The sequence below is a fragment of the Mesoplodon bidens genome, assembly GCF_964165515.1.
Source record: "Mesoplodon bidens genome assembly, chromosome: 4".
Taxonomy (NCBI): Eukaryota; Metazoa; Chordata; class Mammalia; order Artiodactyla; family Ziphiidae; genus Mesoplodon; species Mesoplodon bidens.
This window is the reverse complement of record NC_138160.1, coordinates 174,532,551-174,548,545: the sequence shown is the minus strand read 5'-3', so window position 1 is coordinate 174,548,545 and position 15,995 is coordinate 174,532,551. Positions and strand designations below refer to the sequence as shown.

At 38.8% G+C, this 15,995-nt stretch overlaps 1 protein-coding gene across 3 annotated transcripts in view; it reads left to right on the top strand.

Moving 5' to 3' along the window:
• Positions 1-15,083, top strand: part of MAPK9 (mitogen-activated protein kinase 9) — a 59,352-nt gene extending 44,269 nt beyond the window's left edge. Inside the window, exons 6-12 of one of the 3 annotated variants that reach the window (XM_081231005.1) lie at positions 1,406-1,571; positions 3,029-3,100; positions 6,264-6,446; positions 7,467-7,591; positions 8,616-8,679; positions 10,285-10,356; positions 11,723-15,083. In XM_081231005.1, the coding sequence (XP_081087131.1) occupies positions 1,406-1,571; positions 3,029-3,100; positions 6,264-6,446; positions 7,467-7,591; positions 8,616-8,679; positions 10,285-10,356; positions 11,723-11,865 (825 nt within the window). In that variant the 3' untranslated portion in view covers positions 11,866-15,083. The other 2 variants (XM_081231006.1, XM_081231007.1) reach the window with 2 other exon arrangements.
• Positions 15,084-15,995: the final 912 nt, after the last annotated feature.

Below are 15,995 nucleotides of genomic sequence, written 5' to 3'. Positions count from 1 at the left end.
AATTATGTTCTTAAACGATATATATTTATAAGTTATATTTTACTGAATTCCGGGTGTTTAGAAAGAGAGCGCTTAGCAGTAATGAAACATAATTTTAGCTGATGTAATTTTTAAGTGTTTTTCTGCGTATCCCAATAACACCTGGCAGCCGTCACTCAAGGCACACCTATACCCTTTGGTGACACATCGATTGGAAAGTTTCAGCCAGGTGCTGGGCCTGAAACGTCACTAAAAGTGACGGTCTTACTGTGTGGTGTGACTTGGCAGTTTGACGTTGTAGCTACACATTGGAAAGCACTTGTGAAAAGAATAGATGTGGACTGTTTAGAAGTCATAGTTCCTAGGGTGAATTTGCAGGCTGGAGTCCAAGGCAAGAGTCAAATTCCTGTGGCCTGAGGAAGGGTCTGGGATGTGGGGGATCACCACGGAGAAAGTCCCTAGAGTTATGAAGGAGAAAACTGCACAAGTGATAGGTTGTGTTGAGAGTGTGGTGGAGTATGATGTGTACATTCACTCAGCAAACGTTTTCTGAGAGTTTGCTGTGCCAGACTCCGGGCTGAGAGCTGAGAGCACAGAGAGGCCCTCGAGGCCTCCTCTTACAGAGCCCGTGCTGGGCAGGGCAGAGGAGGGACTCTGAGGGTAGTATGTGTGGTGGGGCGTGGGAGGTCCCAGGGAAGGGTGGGAAGTTGGGGTTGGTAATCATGGGATTCTTCTTCCAAGGAGAGAGGCAGCCTTTGGAAGATTACAGGGTCAGAGAATTCTAGCCATGTGCTGTCCAGTATTATAGCCACTAGCCACCTGAGGCTATTCAGTACTCAGAATGTGGCTATAATTGTAAATAAACACTGGATTTCAAAGACAGTACCCAACAACAAGAATGCAAAATATCTCATTAATAATTTTTATATGTTGGTTACATTTTAAAATGAATATTCTGGAAATATACTGTATTGGAATAAAGGAAAATATTATTAAAATTAATTTTACCTTTTGTAGTCACTTTTTTAAAGGTGGCTATTAGAAAATGTAAATCACACATGTGAGTTGAGCTATATTTGTATTGGACAGCAAGGAAGAGCCAGAGTGTTGGGAACTGAAGGATGACCAGGCGTGGAGCGAGGGAGGAGAGGGTGTTGTGGAAGCTCTCAGAAGGTTTTAAGCCAAGGAGTGTCATGAAGGTTTCCACACAGGGGTAAGGGCAGCCATCTGGCCTCTCTAGGCTGATTTGTATTAGTTTCAACATGAGAGTAGGATTTTCCAAAATGGTTCCAAAATCCCAGGGTTCAATTCTAACTTTCCTCCTTCTCCCAGCACTCTCATGTAACTCACAAATGCTTACCAATGTGAGATTGTTTACTTAGCATGCTTTGGTTCCTTTTATTAATTTAAATCATTTCTGCCCTAGGATTTGAAACCTAGCAACATTGTAGTAAAGTCAGACTGTACCCTTAAGATCCTTGACTTTGGCCTGGCTCGCACAGCATGCACCAACTTTATGATGACCCCCTACGTGGTAACGCGGTATTATCGGGCACCTGAAGTCATCCTGGGCATGGGCTACAAAGAGAACGGTGAGTACAGACAGAACTGGAAGACGCTGAGATGTGTAAAAATAGTGCTATTCGTCATCACTAGTTTTTTTCTCTTTCCTGTGAACTGTATGAAGTATAATGCGGAGACTGTGTTATACGTAGATTATCATAGTTCACAGATGAGAAATAATTAATTTTATATTTCCATTGGCTAAAATTATCCACTTAAAAAATTCCCTTTTAAAGTTAATATTTTTGAACATTTATCAAAGTATAACGTACTTACAGAAAAGTATGCAAATCCCGAGTGTGCAGCTCAGTGGGCGCACACCCGCATAACCAGCAGCACCCAAAGCCTCCCCAGCCCTGCCCTGGGTCTCAATCCCCACAGGCAGCCATTATCCTGATTTCCAGCAACGTAGATTGATTTTGCTTATTTTTGAACTTGATATAAATGGAATAATACAACACGTGCTTTTTGTGTGTAAAATTGGTATTTTTTTCACAGCAAAACTTATCCAAGCAATATCAGAGCTCTTTGAAACTTAGCTTTTGAAAAATTTGTCAAAAAGAACTAAATCGCATTCACATGTTAAAAAAGAGAATCTGAAAGTTTGCCTAAGTCATCTGAAATGAGCTGTGCTTCAAGTCTATTCAGATCTTTTATAACCTGTGCTCCCGTTCTGAGAGACACAGCTCTGTGGGCTTCCAGTCCTCTGTGGACATGAGAGAAAAGTCGGTCCCCTGTTAGCTTCTCTCACCCCACCCCCAGCAGCAGGGGCAATAAATAGCCCTCTGCCTGGTCATCTGAGGCCTGTAACTCAGCTGGGCCCCCACAGAAGATGGTGAGCGGCCGGAAGCTGGGGCGCCTCTGGCCCTCACCTGGGGCCCAGAGAAGCCTGTCCTGTGAGGCCCTGCTGACTTGACAGTTTAGAAACGGACCCTTCTGGAGGCCATGGTGTGTTCGTATTGTACAGACGTCCTGCTGGCAGGCTGGGCTCGTCTTTGTTTGGGAGGGGGCTTGAGAAGGGACATGTGGGGGGGGTCCTCTGGCCGGTTTTAATCACCTGGTGTTTGGTAGTGGACATCTGGTCTGTCGGGTGCATCATGGCAGAAATGGTCCTCCATAAAGTCCTGTTCCCAGGAAGAGACTGTATCCTTCACAGGGAGAGACCCAGCACTGACCACGAAGGCTGGGGGCAGGGGTGGGCATGTGCCTGGAAACAGCTTTGTGGGGACAGGCATTCCGTGCTTCTGGGACTTGGTTTGTTTCTGAAGCTGTAAAGTATTGGACTCTTCGGCACTAAAAGCCCAGATTGCTGCAAACTGAAGGCCAAAATAGAGGTCAGCAATATTTCATACTGTGTAAGAAAGTTCACCTGTTACTACCAATTTATTTTCCTTGTTTGTGTGTTTAGTACACTGTTAGAATCCTTTTTCTCACCTTTGTTTTGTTCATGGCACTTCATAATTTTCTCATTTCACTTTATTTTCAGTTGATATCTGGTCAGTGGGTTGCATCATGGGAGAGCTGGTGAAAGGTTGTGTGATATTCCAAGGCACTGATCGTATCCTTCCCGGGGGACCTTCCCGGCCATGTTTCCCATAAATACCAAGGGCAGCAGGAGGTCAAAAGGAAAATGTCATAATTCTAGACTATTCTAAGGGGGTCTTGATTATGTTTGTTAAATTAGTGTCACACACCAAATGGTTCAATTTTATGTTTCTTTTTTACTTGACTACCTGTAACAATTTTATTGAGGCATAGAATTAAGTTAAACCAATTTATATTAGTTCTTAATTTTATTAAAAATAGCTTATGAGAAATGTATTGACTCTTTGACAAATGTATTCTGATATTTAAATGAAAATTCTGTTTAGTTAATTCAGTTAACTTAGCTAGCTAGAAAGTTGTCTAAATTTAATAGGCCAATAATTTGTAATTTGTTTAATAATATACTATTTCATTAGTTACCAGGATGAATTAAAATATTTTCCTCCAAAGTAAGAACTGAAGCACACTACATAAAGACCTAAATGAAAAAGATTAAAGTAAAAAGTCTGTGAGAAACAATATTTGCTACATTTTTTGGTTTTGTTACTCTTCTGACATTTTGTAGAAAATTTTAGAAGATCCACTTAGAAGGTTATTTTGTGACACACTGGGGAAGTTTAACCGACATTTAAATAAATATAAAATGCAAAAGGTTAACTTATACTGTGGTCAGCAAATCATATTAATGACATATAGCATAAAGGAGAATAGATATATGATAGTTTCAATAGCTTTCTTTTCTCATATTCCTCATATTCTTCCATCTTCAATATTTTTTGCTCTGACATGGTTCTTCACATATACATACCCTTTTTCATTTGTGTTCTAACCACCTAAAATTTTCATTAGTCTTTTGATTTTGTTTTTTGTTATGAAAGTGGTCTCTGTCTGCTGGCAGATTGATGGTTACCTTTAAAAGAAATTAAGTTGTAGAGTCATGTTTTATACGTATTTTATTAAAGTAATTTTAGTTTTTTATAATTTTATGGGGGTGGTTTATTTGTAATATAAATTCTTCACAACACAAACCTGGAATGAAAAGATTTTATTCCTATCATTTTATTTACCTTCCTTGACATTTTTCACATCACAGATTTTATGTGAAGTTAAATACAGCATTTTATTTTGTTCTAATAAACTTTCTAGCAATTTTCCATAACCTTACCTTAGATTCAGTTGTTTCAAAATGTAAATAAGGAGATCTTTAATTTGCAAATAAATTCATTTAAAAAGGGGAAAGTTGATGTATTCTAAAGATTGGTTGATTGAGTGATTGATTGATTGATTGATGGCCATGCCACAAGGCTTGTGGGATCTTAGTTCCCCGACCAGGGATTGAACCTGGACCCACAGCAGTGAAAGCGCAGAGTCCTAACCACCAGACTGCCAGGGAATGCCCTAAAGATACATAATTAGAAGTATCTACTTAACATTCAGTTTGTCTCAATTTTTAATTCATTTTGTGACTTTCCTTTCTTTAATTAATTAAGGTTTTCTTCAGAAAGTACAGAAATGAAAAGTGTAGGAACTCTTTGGTGCACTATTAAGTAATATAAAACTCTTAATTTACATATTAGCATCTTGCAATGTCAGTAATAATAATTTTATGAATAACGTCACCTACTGTCATTCTCAGGACACACCCAGAGATTACATCATTTTCCAAAGACAATTTTGCTAACTTTTTCCAACATTAGATAGAAAAAGATTCCAGAAACCAGATTACAGTTCTCAGAGATTTGTTTTAGATTTGTAACCTGAGGTAGAAAAGGAACTCCTGTCCCCACATGGCCTAAGAGAAAGAGAAAACTTTAGGCAGGCACCTCCCAGAGAGCAAGGGACCCTGGAGGCCAGGAAGCAGGTTACTGAGGGAGGCTCACTGACACTGTCAAAAAGGTGAGGACTGAGAATTGAGGGATGGTCACCTGCAACTTTGATGGGCGCAGTTTTCATGAAGTGATGGGGGAAAAGCCTGATGAGAGGATGTTTAAGAGAGAATGAGAGGCTGGGAGTTAGAGATACAAGTATAGACAACTCTGTTTTGCTGCAAATGGGAGTGGTAGCTAAGCTACGGATGTTCAGCCAAAGGAGAGTGGCTGTTGCTTTAAGATGGGAGAAAAAAAATTGTTTGATTGGTGATGGAATCCTCCAGTGGATGGTGTAGCAGCAAGAAGAAAGACATTACAGGAAGCGAGAGGGCCTTCTCCTTTGTTCTTTAAAGAACGTGTCTGTTCCCTAGGTTCTTTCACAGTGATGTCATTTTATCTTTCTAAGACATACCTCAATTAGTCACTTTTTAAAGATGCTGTTTATTTGATTCCTCTGGCTTGCGTTCTGTTGTATAATTTTTATGGTTTTATCAATAGAATCCCTTTCCACATTCATCTCGCCAGTTATCTCAAGCCCTAAGTGAAAGAGGCAAAGCTGGTATTGTCTGCATTTTACAAATAGGAAGGTGAGATCCAAGGGAGATTGACTGCCTGACACCTAGTGAGTGTCTAATACACAATGGAGTCTGAAACCCAGGTCATGTACTTTGAAAGGAAATGAAACACACTCCTTTGTATTGCAGTGATGGTCCGGGTCAGTGCCAAGTAAAACAGAATGACCTCTCAAAGCTGTCACAATGCAAGCACAGCTACAGTGGGAAAGGACATGGTGAGAGCTCAGAAAGTCCAGAGCCTTGTCTCCTGCCCACCCCCTCATGCACCCCATCCCGCCAGGCCTGCCTCGCAGGGGTGGCTCCCAGCAGTGAATTGAGCAGTCAGATAGGTCTCTCTACTTTAGGGAGCTTTAGATCTAACATCGTTTTATTATGAGAACTGATTTCAATTTGCCTATATAATTACTACCTAATTTCATGTTTAAGCCTTTCAGTCATAGGTATTCTTCTTATTTTGATCTAGAGTGGGAAGGCATATAGGCTTCATCGTGTTGATTTAATAAACTGTGATCAGAGTTTATAAAAATGCAGAGTTTTTTTTAAATAGTCTTAACTTGGAGCCCAAACCTTTTTCAAATATTATTTCAGAATGCTTCTGCTGACCCAGTGAGGTGGCCTGGTTAATTACTTGTTGATAAGTATAAATATAATTTAAGTTTTTTTTGAATGATGCTACTTTATGTAATATGAATATAAGGCATTTCAGTTGTATTTTCCTCAAGAGACTCCTTAGATATTGATCAGTGGAATAAAGTTATTGAGCAGCTAGGAACACCATCTGCAGATTTCATGAAGAAACTTCAGCCAACTGTGAGGAATTACGTAGAAAACAGACCAAAGTATCCTGGAATCAAATTTGAAGAACTCTTTCCAGATTGGATATTCCCATCGGAATCTGAACGAGACAAAATTAAAAGTAAGATATCCTTTTTTCTTATACTGGGTGCAGCTTTCACTTCATATTTGCATTCTAAAAGCTGTGAACCTTGAGAGACAAAGTAGTTGAAACCCTCAAAGTCATTTGCAGGTAGAATGAAGGCATTTCAAAAAGAAAGCTTAAAGACCTAGAAAGTTTTGTCCTCAATAAAGTGACGTAACTGAAGCCTGTGGTCAAAATATTTACATCAGTCCGAAAGACTCTTATGTTAATGACAGCAAATGGAATTCACACAGTTTTCAGGTATAAAGAATACTTGAATAAAGATTCTAGCCCAGTTGGAGAGTCAGAAATTTTAAAAGTCTCTTTCTCCCCTTCTCCTGTGCCTATCACTAAGTGTTTTAAGGGAAAGAATAGATTTGTTTCTCTCTACATCAAGGTAAACTGTGCCTCATTCAGAAAAGCCACATCTCTTCTTTGCCTATACTATACCTGTGAATTTTAATTGCTAAAACCTAGGTGAGCCTTGTATTTAACCAAGTTATCGAAGTTGTTGGATTTTTTTCTAACTAATCTCTAGATTTTAAAAAAAGTGTATGTTGCCAACATTGTATACAGGTAGGCAAAGCAGAGAGGTATCTGTGAAGTGTTCTATACTGTGCAAATATGAAATCATTGTGTGCCTTAGTCTGTTCTAATTTCACTTCGATGTGGCATCAAGAAAAAACCCTTGCCTATGCTTCATGCCTGCATTCTTGGCAGTGCCGCCCTTAGCTTAGCTCCTGCACCCTCCCCGGACGTGGCTTCTCAGCCTCGTGCCCTGTCCTTCTCCCCTCCCAGATTCAGAGGCTGAAAGCACATTTGAAAGCCTGGTTTGTAGTGGAAGTGGCTGCTTGACTTACTATTAAATAAAAAGACTCTAATAATCTTGAAGCTATCAACAGTTTCTCAAAGTTAGTATATTTTTGTTCCGTCTCTGCTATTACATTTAGTTCTTTATTGTGTGATTTTCAGGTTAACGGTATTACTTTATTAATCTAATATTTGTTTTTACCCTAGCAAGTCAAGCCAGAGACTTACTATCAAAAATGTTAGTGATAGATCCCGACAAGCGAATCTCTGTAGATGAAGCTTTGCGTCACCCTTATATCACTGTTTGGTATGACCCTGCTGAAGCAGAAGCGGTAAGCATCTATTTTGAAAAGACTTGTGTGTAAAGGCAGGGTATACATTTCCTTGGACCTTCTGTCTGTTAGTCTGGAATGGCTGCGTAAAGTCCTAGATTTAAAAGGACTCCTGATTACAACGAGGCCATGTAACATAGGTCACAACCCCTTTTGGGACTCTTGTTACTGGGGCTCTACTCAGAGTACCTCAGGAGTGAACATGCTTATGCTGTGGTGATATAATTATCTTCATTTATGCAGATGCTGATGTGTGATCATAATATCACCTTTTTTAGGCATCCATTTGTGTACCTGGCACTGTGCCTTGGGCTTTGCTTTACATCATCTTGTTTAGGCATCCAGTCAGGCTAAGAAACTTCCTGAAAATCACAAGTTTGTTCATCCTTCCCCAGAGGTACCTGCTAGGGGGGTTCCACTTCTGAGTTTGGTGCTCATGTGCATTTTTCTGTAGCAGCATTGGTATGGATGGTCTTTAGTTGGAAGTGAAATAACCACATAGTGGCATGCTCATTATTATGTCTTGGCCTATGCATTTAACCACCATTTTAAACATTGTTTTATATGAAAAGAATTTGATTTATAAACACGTGATTTTAAGCAGATTTTTGAAGCAGTCCATTTATGAATTGGGGATTGAGTTTGGGAGTTCTAACAGGAAGAAATATAAACCTGAAATGTGTTTTGCAGCTTCTGTATTTCATAGCACAGTACCTTGTCCAGGGTGGATCTCTAGGAAGCAGCCTGTAATTACTAATTTTATAATTACATTTGGGCAGATGTCTTTAGAGTGTGATTATTAAGAGGACTATAATAGCTCTATTTTTTTGGTTAACTTTTCCTCAATTAATTTGATTCTGAAACTGATGGAAAATCATACTTATAAAGAAATCTTTAATAAGCCAAGTATTTAATGAAACTACATCCATATTATAAATATTTTAGAAGTCTTACAAAGTGATTCTTTTTCTTCATGCCTCATTATTTTTTTAACTATTGACTTTACCTGTAATTTAATTTTTAGCCACCACCTCAAATTTATGATGCCCAGTTGGAAGAAAGAGAACATGCAATTGAAGAATGGAAAGGTAAAGACGGAACTTATTTTGACTGTTACTTATGACATTTCTTGCAATGGGGCAACATCACTTTTTGACAATAGCCTTTCTAAGAGAGGGGCAAGAAACCCTGCAGCCCATTTATCCTCTCTCTTCCCACTTCCCAGTAGAAAAAGAACTTGAAGGTAACAGAATTAGAGAGGAACGTGTATGAATTGCATATTATTTGCTTCAAAAGAGAAAAATAAAGGTTTTTTCACACAATCTTACATTATCAAATCTTGGTTTGTAAACTAAACTCAGTGATTGTATCACACTTACCTTGACAACATGTTGCAAGTTGTTGAGTAACCCCAATTCACAGGTCCCTGTAAAGCAGACGTGGGAGACCCCACTGGGGTCATGTGAACTTCTGCTGTATTTGTAATCCATGTAGTTATATATGTGTTTTAAAGTAAGAGTTTGGGGAAAATTGCAGATCAAAAATATGCAGATAGTTATTATTACCACTCTAAGATTAACCAAACAACCCACAGCAAACTAAACCAGTAAAAAAGAGGCTAAACTAAAAATTTTTCATTAAAAAGCAGAATCAGTAGTAATTGAGAACTATGGTCAGCGCAAGTCAAACATGGGGATGTGTCCTTCCCAAGAGCCCCTCCCCGGGATATAGGGATGCCAACAACCTGCATGTGCACACACCCATAGGCCTCACTAAGTGCTTGCAATATGCTAATTTTATTTCATGAATAGCAAAATTTTAGGAAGCTACTTAGTTAATAAGTAATTAGTTTTTCTTACAAATGAAAATTGAGGAAAACTGAGATTGAAGCCAAGAAAAAACTTAGGTAATTAGATTAATTTCTGACCAATCTGGAGGGGTTATATTTGGAGAACCACAGTAATGATGGAGGAAAACATGTGCAAAAAGATGTGAGAATATCCAGTACTTAAACTGTTCTGTTAGAGCCACTTTGCTAGTACTTTGCCTCCCTCTCTCCCCACCTCTCTCCCTCTGTGTGTCTCTCTCATTCTCTCTCCCTCACCCCCACTTTGTAAAATCCCCATCATGGATCCAGAGCTACCATACATTTTTGGCTGTCTTGTTTTTTTGTTTTTTTGTTTTGGCTGTGTTGGGTCTTGATTGCTGCGCGCAGGCTTTCTCTAGTTGCGGCAAGTGGGGGCTACTCTTCGTTGCAGTGCACAGGCGGTGGCTTCTCTTGTGGAGCACGGGCTCTAGGCATCCGAGCTTCCGTAGTTGTGGCACGCAGGCTCAGTAGTTGTGGCTTGCGGGCTCTAGAGCGCAGGCTCAGTAGTTGTGGCGCACGGGCTTAGCTGCTCTGCAGCATGTGGGATCTTCCCGGACCAGGGATCAAACCCATGTCCCCTGCATTGGCAGGCAGATTGTTAACCATTGCGCCACCAGGGAAGTCCCTGGCTGTCTTAATAGCTGGGTTGAAAAGATATAATGGATCAAATTATATTTTGGTCTAGATAAACTATATTACTTAATTGTCTATCACAATTAAAATAACACATCACAGTGCCCTTGGAGTGGTTCCAATTGATTTGGAAGCAGGATTTTGAGATGCAAGGAAACTGATGAAGCATTTTAACTTGCATTTCTATTTGAAGAGCTAATTTACAAAGAAGTAATGGATTGGGAAGAAAGAAGCAAGAATGGTGTTGTGAAAGATCAACCTTCAGGTTAGTGATTGCTTTAATAGTTTGACTGCATAATATTTTTCTTTCCCTATTCATTTTTTATAAGTGGCAACAGTGTGTTAAATGCCAGCTTGACCAGCATTGGATTTGAAAACTCCTTATGTGAAATAGTCTTCTCCTTTTTGGTTTGTCCTGGTGGTGGCAGCTAACATTGTACTGTTGTGCCAGGTAGCGAACCAACTATATTATGAACATTCTTGTTTCATCCTTGTAACAGCTGCTGTCAGTTTCGTTAATAGATAAAGAAATTGAATTTAAAGCCTTTTCAATGTGCTTGACCCTCTTTGTACTGTCCCCAACCAGTTAAAAATGAAAATCAATGTGAATCTAGATAAAATGGAATTGGGTTTTCTTTTGAGAAAATTGTTCATATAATTCTCTCATCTTTCTACATGCTCTACTTAGTGGTAGAAGTCTGACTAACAATTAGGTAATTGTATGAGTATTAAAGACATAGTATATATGGTGTCCTGTAGGGTTCTACTTAAACAAAACTCTTTAGTTATATTTATTTTCTCACTCCACTCCCACTGGAAAGCACATGCACACACACACACGTAAGTACATGTTGGACTGCTTCTTATTCTTGAATTTTATATTCAGCATGACAAATGTGTCAAGTGTCTAGAGATTATATAACTTCAATACGAATTTAGGTGCTCGTTGTTAACTCAGCACAAATTTAAGACTTACCTCTGAGAGCCTGGATGTTTTGTTTTTGTTCAAACCAGACTAAAATATAGGTAGTAGGAAATAGGATAGTTTCATTTGCCTTAACATGTCAGCTTTGGGGATTTAGAAAGCAAAAATAAAATGAACAAGAGTCCACTAATTTTTTTTCCTTTTTTAATTTGCATGCAATCCTTCTTTTAGAAGGTATTTTTATTGCAAAAGAATTTTTCAAAGGTTGATGCTTTTTTCCTTGGACTAAGTGTTTATGATCATAATTGAAATATCTGATGACACTTGAATCCTACTTGGGCTTAAGCCTTTTGTGATACTGATAGTTTTAGGATAAATTCAGCAATTTTATTTTAATATCTTTTTAAAACCAGCAGGTATTTTTAAAGTAGTTAATAACATGATTATACATGAGTACATATATGATGTTTAGCCACTGGGAAGAAAGAGAATACTGCAGGGAAAGACAGAGGAATAATTGGGATTTTGAGCCTAAAGAAAGACTCCAGGAAACGTTCAAAATGTACAGTCAACTAACTTCTTGTTTATACTAATAGTATAGGAAACTACAAAAGGACAGAGCTGAGAAATGACCTGAAGTCTCATTGCCTGGATTTGCAGCAGTGTCGTGCCTCAGATTTTATTATATTTGGTTTTCTTAGCACAGATGCAGCAGTAAGTAGCAACGCCACTCCTTCTCAGTCGTCATCTATCAATGACATTTCATCCATGTCCACTGAGCAGACGCTGGCCTCAGACACAGACAGCAGTCTGGATGCCTCAACAGGACCCCTTGAAGGTTGTCGATGATAAGTTAGAAATAGCAAGCTTGTCATCAGTGAAGGAACTCTCGCTTCCATGGGCCTGAAATACTTGGGAGTTGATGGAACCAAATAGAAAAACTCCATGTTCTGCATGTAAGAAACACGATGCCTTGCCCCTACTCAGTCGTACTAGGCTTGCCTTGCTTAGATTATAAAATGAAGCAGATTATGTCTAAAGAAAAAAAGTGCAAACCACACTTTTAGAGATTTTGTTCAAGGTCATTTCAGGTGAGCAATTAGAATAGATGAATTTTTTCTTAAGTTGTACAGTAATAGTGACAGTTTCTCATCCTCAGTAACCGTTGGGACTTATATGCATGTGACCACAAATGCTTGCTCAGACTTGCCCTCTAGCACTTTGGAAATCAGTATTTATAAAGCCAAATAATCTTCAAGGTAGTGCTGCTTCTAGAATTGTCTCTTAATCCTCTTAAGTAATTTGGTGTCTGTCCAGAAAAATAGATTTATGTGTATGAATTGGCCACCATCATATTATCATATCTTACCTTCTTTTAGGGTATGAGTTATTTTCTTTCATATTTCAGAAGGAATATAATTAAATCTATATAATAAATTTAAAATGTAACTTTTCTTAAATTTGTCATGTTTTGGGCTGAGAATTACCACTGCTAAGACCAGGACACTTTGTTTTCTCTAAATTGTCTTAGTCTGGGTGACTGTACATTCAGCTTTACTGCATGATAAAATTTTAAGTTTTGTTTTGTGCTGCTTAAAACATATATACCTTTAAAATCCTATCTTCCCTATCTCTTTTTTCTTGGTCTTCTGGACTTATTAATTTAAAATGCTACCTAGAACTTCACCTTCTTTATTAGCCACCTTATACCTATGTCAATAATATGATGGCAAATAGATTCTTGAACCCATCACCTGCTGTTAGAGTAGAATTTTATGAAGTGATCACTAAAGATGATTGCAGTCACTTACTAAGTGCTTGCTTTGCTTGAGCCTGGACTGGGTCCTTTCTTACCTTCTGTCACTCAAGGTGAGATACATGATTTCACAAGGCAGAGTTTCCCTCTTCCAACATAACATTCTTACTCGACTTTCTTTCTTCTCCGAAAGAAACCACATAAATCCCCCTTTGATCTGTTTTAGGAAGCAGACTGATTCAGAATGCCTGTTTGTGGTTTGTTTTCCACTTTGTGGAGGCATTTCCTTTTCCTAAGGGAAATCCATGAATGTTCTGGAAAAACTTCTGAGGGATATGGAGGAAATATCTATTGAACTATTGAACATTTTCTGATTTTAAACTGCTCACCTGAAATTGATACTTTCAGACTGATATGGAAATCATTCAAAGTTCAGTAAAATACTGAGTATTGAAGTGTCATTGCAGAAATGGAGTTACGATGGTCACATATGGCTACCTGTGCTCATATTGCTTTTCCCTTGAGCTTATTCTGTTACAAATTCATATCTTGTGTTTAGTTATTTTGGAAGCTATTGAATCAACATTGTTCACATTCTATAGAATGTGTTCTGAGGAGGCACTTTGATAAGAAAGTTTATTATAAATATTATCTAAAATATATGATTATCTCCACACCAGTTGTATCTTATTGGTCTTATCACTGGAAACTGGAACCCTTGATGAACAAAATTAATATTGAAGTAATAAATAGTTTTATATTGTGAGGTTTAGACACATTCAACTATAAGATGGAAATACTAACTTGAATTGAGGCAGAAACACCTATTACATGGCTTAGGATTATTTTGGTTTTGGAGGCCTGATGGTATTGTGAAGCAAGTTATCACTATACTTATATGAACATCTTAAAATGGCCTCCTCTCTAATACACATTCTTTAAAAAGACTTTACTAAATCTATCTTTAAAGAGAAAAACAAAGAAAGGTGAGAGTTTTAAAAATACATTATCTGTCCTAGGCTTATGTATATGCAGCACAGGCATGCTGAGGGTGCATCGAGGTTTCGCTGGGTGCTTGTACATTCAGCCAGGCGCCATTTGTAAGTGGAGCTAGGTGCCACGCAGATTGGCTTTCTGCTCACTCATTCCTCTGTGTGTTCACGGATGGAGTCCGTGATGGTGTGGACGGGTTTCCTGCCAAGACCACCTTCCATCAGAGATCAGTGAGTGCACCTAGGACAGGCCACAGGGCTGCAGACAGCCCAGCTCCATAGAAATACCTCACCCCACTTCAGGGTCCTCCCTCCTGAGCCGAGATGTGCCAGGGCCCTGGTGCAGTGCAGATGGTTTCAAACTGCTCTCCATAGATAAATGCTGATGTTGGATAAAGAACTGAAAAATTTGCTCAATTTTTCATCTTTTCTATTTTATTTTTGTAATTTATATTGTACACAACCCTGAAGTAACTATTTTGGACACATATTTTTATAAACCAGGTAATTTATTATTAGCCTGGAATTTGGACTAGGTTCGTTTTGTTTGTTGACTTAGTTTTTTGTTGAAAAGGAAATGACTGCCTCCCCTATGTCGGGTCTTGATTTCAAGTACAGGTTCCAGAGAGCAGACAAGAGTCTGTCAGAGTAGGAGAGCATTCTCGAAACACATCCTGCTCAGTGTAGATCAGCTGTGGAAACAGGAGATGGAAACAGGGCTCTGTGTTTATCTCTGCACCATGAAACTCAGAGCCGCAGTGCTGAAAGGAGAAAACCCTTGGCAGGGCCCCTTACTGACACCCAGAGTCCATAGTTGAAACACTGAATGGGATACTGGTTTAGTCCAGATTTGATGCTGTGTAAGTCATGGTAATGATGTATGATGAATTCGTCTGGTTGATTTCTAATGTAACTCCTCTGGTGTTTCACACTGGTAGTAAACACAGGTGTGACCTTTCAGATTGCATATCTCAAAAGTAACATTGCCTAATGTTTTATAATAAAATATATTATGTGTGCTTTGATTGGTGAAAATAATACAAATACATTTTGAAAGAGAAGTGTATAGCATGTCCAATTTTTGTGGTGTGTTTTTAAGTGACAGTTGACTGTATTTCTACATCACCATCTCTGATTACAGATTTAACGTGAACACAGGTAGATATTGGAGTGTCGTCATTTCAATCAATATTAGCAAATGTTTTTACGTTGAGAAGCAAAACATTTCTGTTAGATCTCTTACTGAAAATATCCTGCAGATTCCTGAATCTGAGTTTTCAAAAACATGCAGTGCAAAATCGAGTGTTCGGAGTAATTGTTTTCTCACAAGGTGTGGCCAGAAGAATCCCCCAATCCGTCAGTCTTCCCTTGTATTACTTCAAATCCTTAATGGTGCTTGTGTGCTTGTGGTTTTGTGCATGGATGAGCCTCTTTCATTTTGCTTCTGGTTTTGAGGCACTTTAGGATGTTTACTACTTAAAACCATAGGAATAGAAGGGCCCACAATGGCTCACTCTCTTCACTGCTTAAAAGGAGTAGAATCATTCCAGATGGATGAGTATCAATCTTAATTTTAAAGGTTTCTAGAAAAGGAAAACATTTCTCTTGATAATGATCGGGGTTCCATTTCTCTATCTTACCCCCTTCCCACTTTTAGTGTAGATAGTACTAAAATACTTTTAATTTATTTACTTAAATGGTACATGTAGGTGGGTGAGATTTTTTTTTGGTGGGAGGAGGGGTAGTATTTCAGAATAACTTAGTATATACTTTCCTGAAGATTCTGTAGCTACTTGTGTGAATTTAAGTGTAAGCTTACCTTTGACAATAAGGCAGTTGTTTGATATTTTTGGTCTTTAATCAGTAAAGCTGGTCATAAAATCCGTAATAACGGTGACAGAGTGGCCAGTGACGTCTCTTTGAAGCCAAATGTGACCATGATTTAAGAGGGCTGTGCCTGTCATGGCCATTGGGAACCTTTCATTCGCTGGGTCCTCAGGGCCCAGGGGTCCTTGTGAACAAGGGTGTTTGCTATGCCATTTCTGTGCTGTGGGGTTTTAGCGTTGGAAGGGAAATCCAGCGTCAGTTCTCTAACCCCTGCACAACAGTGAGGAAGCTGCAGCCCCTGACCCACATCAGGAAGGGAGCAGCAGGGTTGCCCCCAGAGTACTGTCACACTCGTGCAGCTCTTACTCTTCATGTAGTCATGAACACCTTTGAGAGTCGGATGA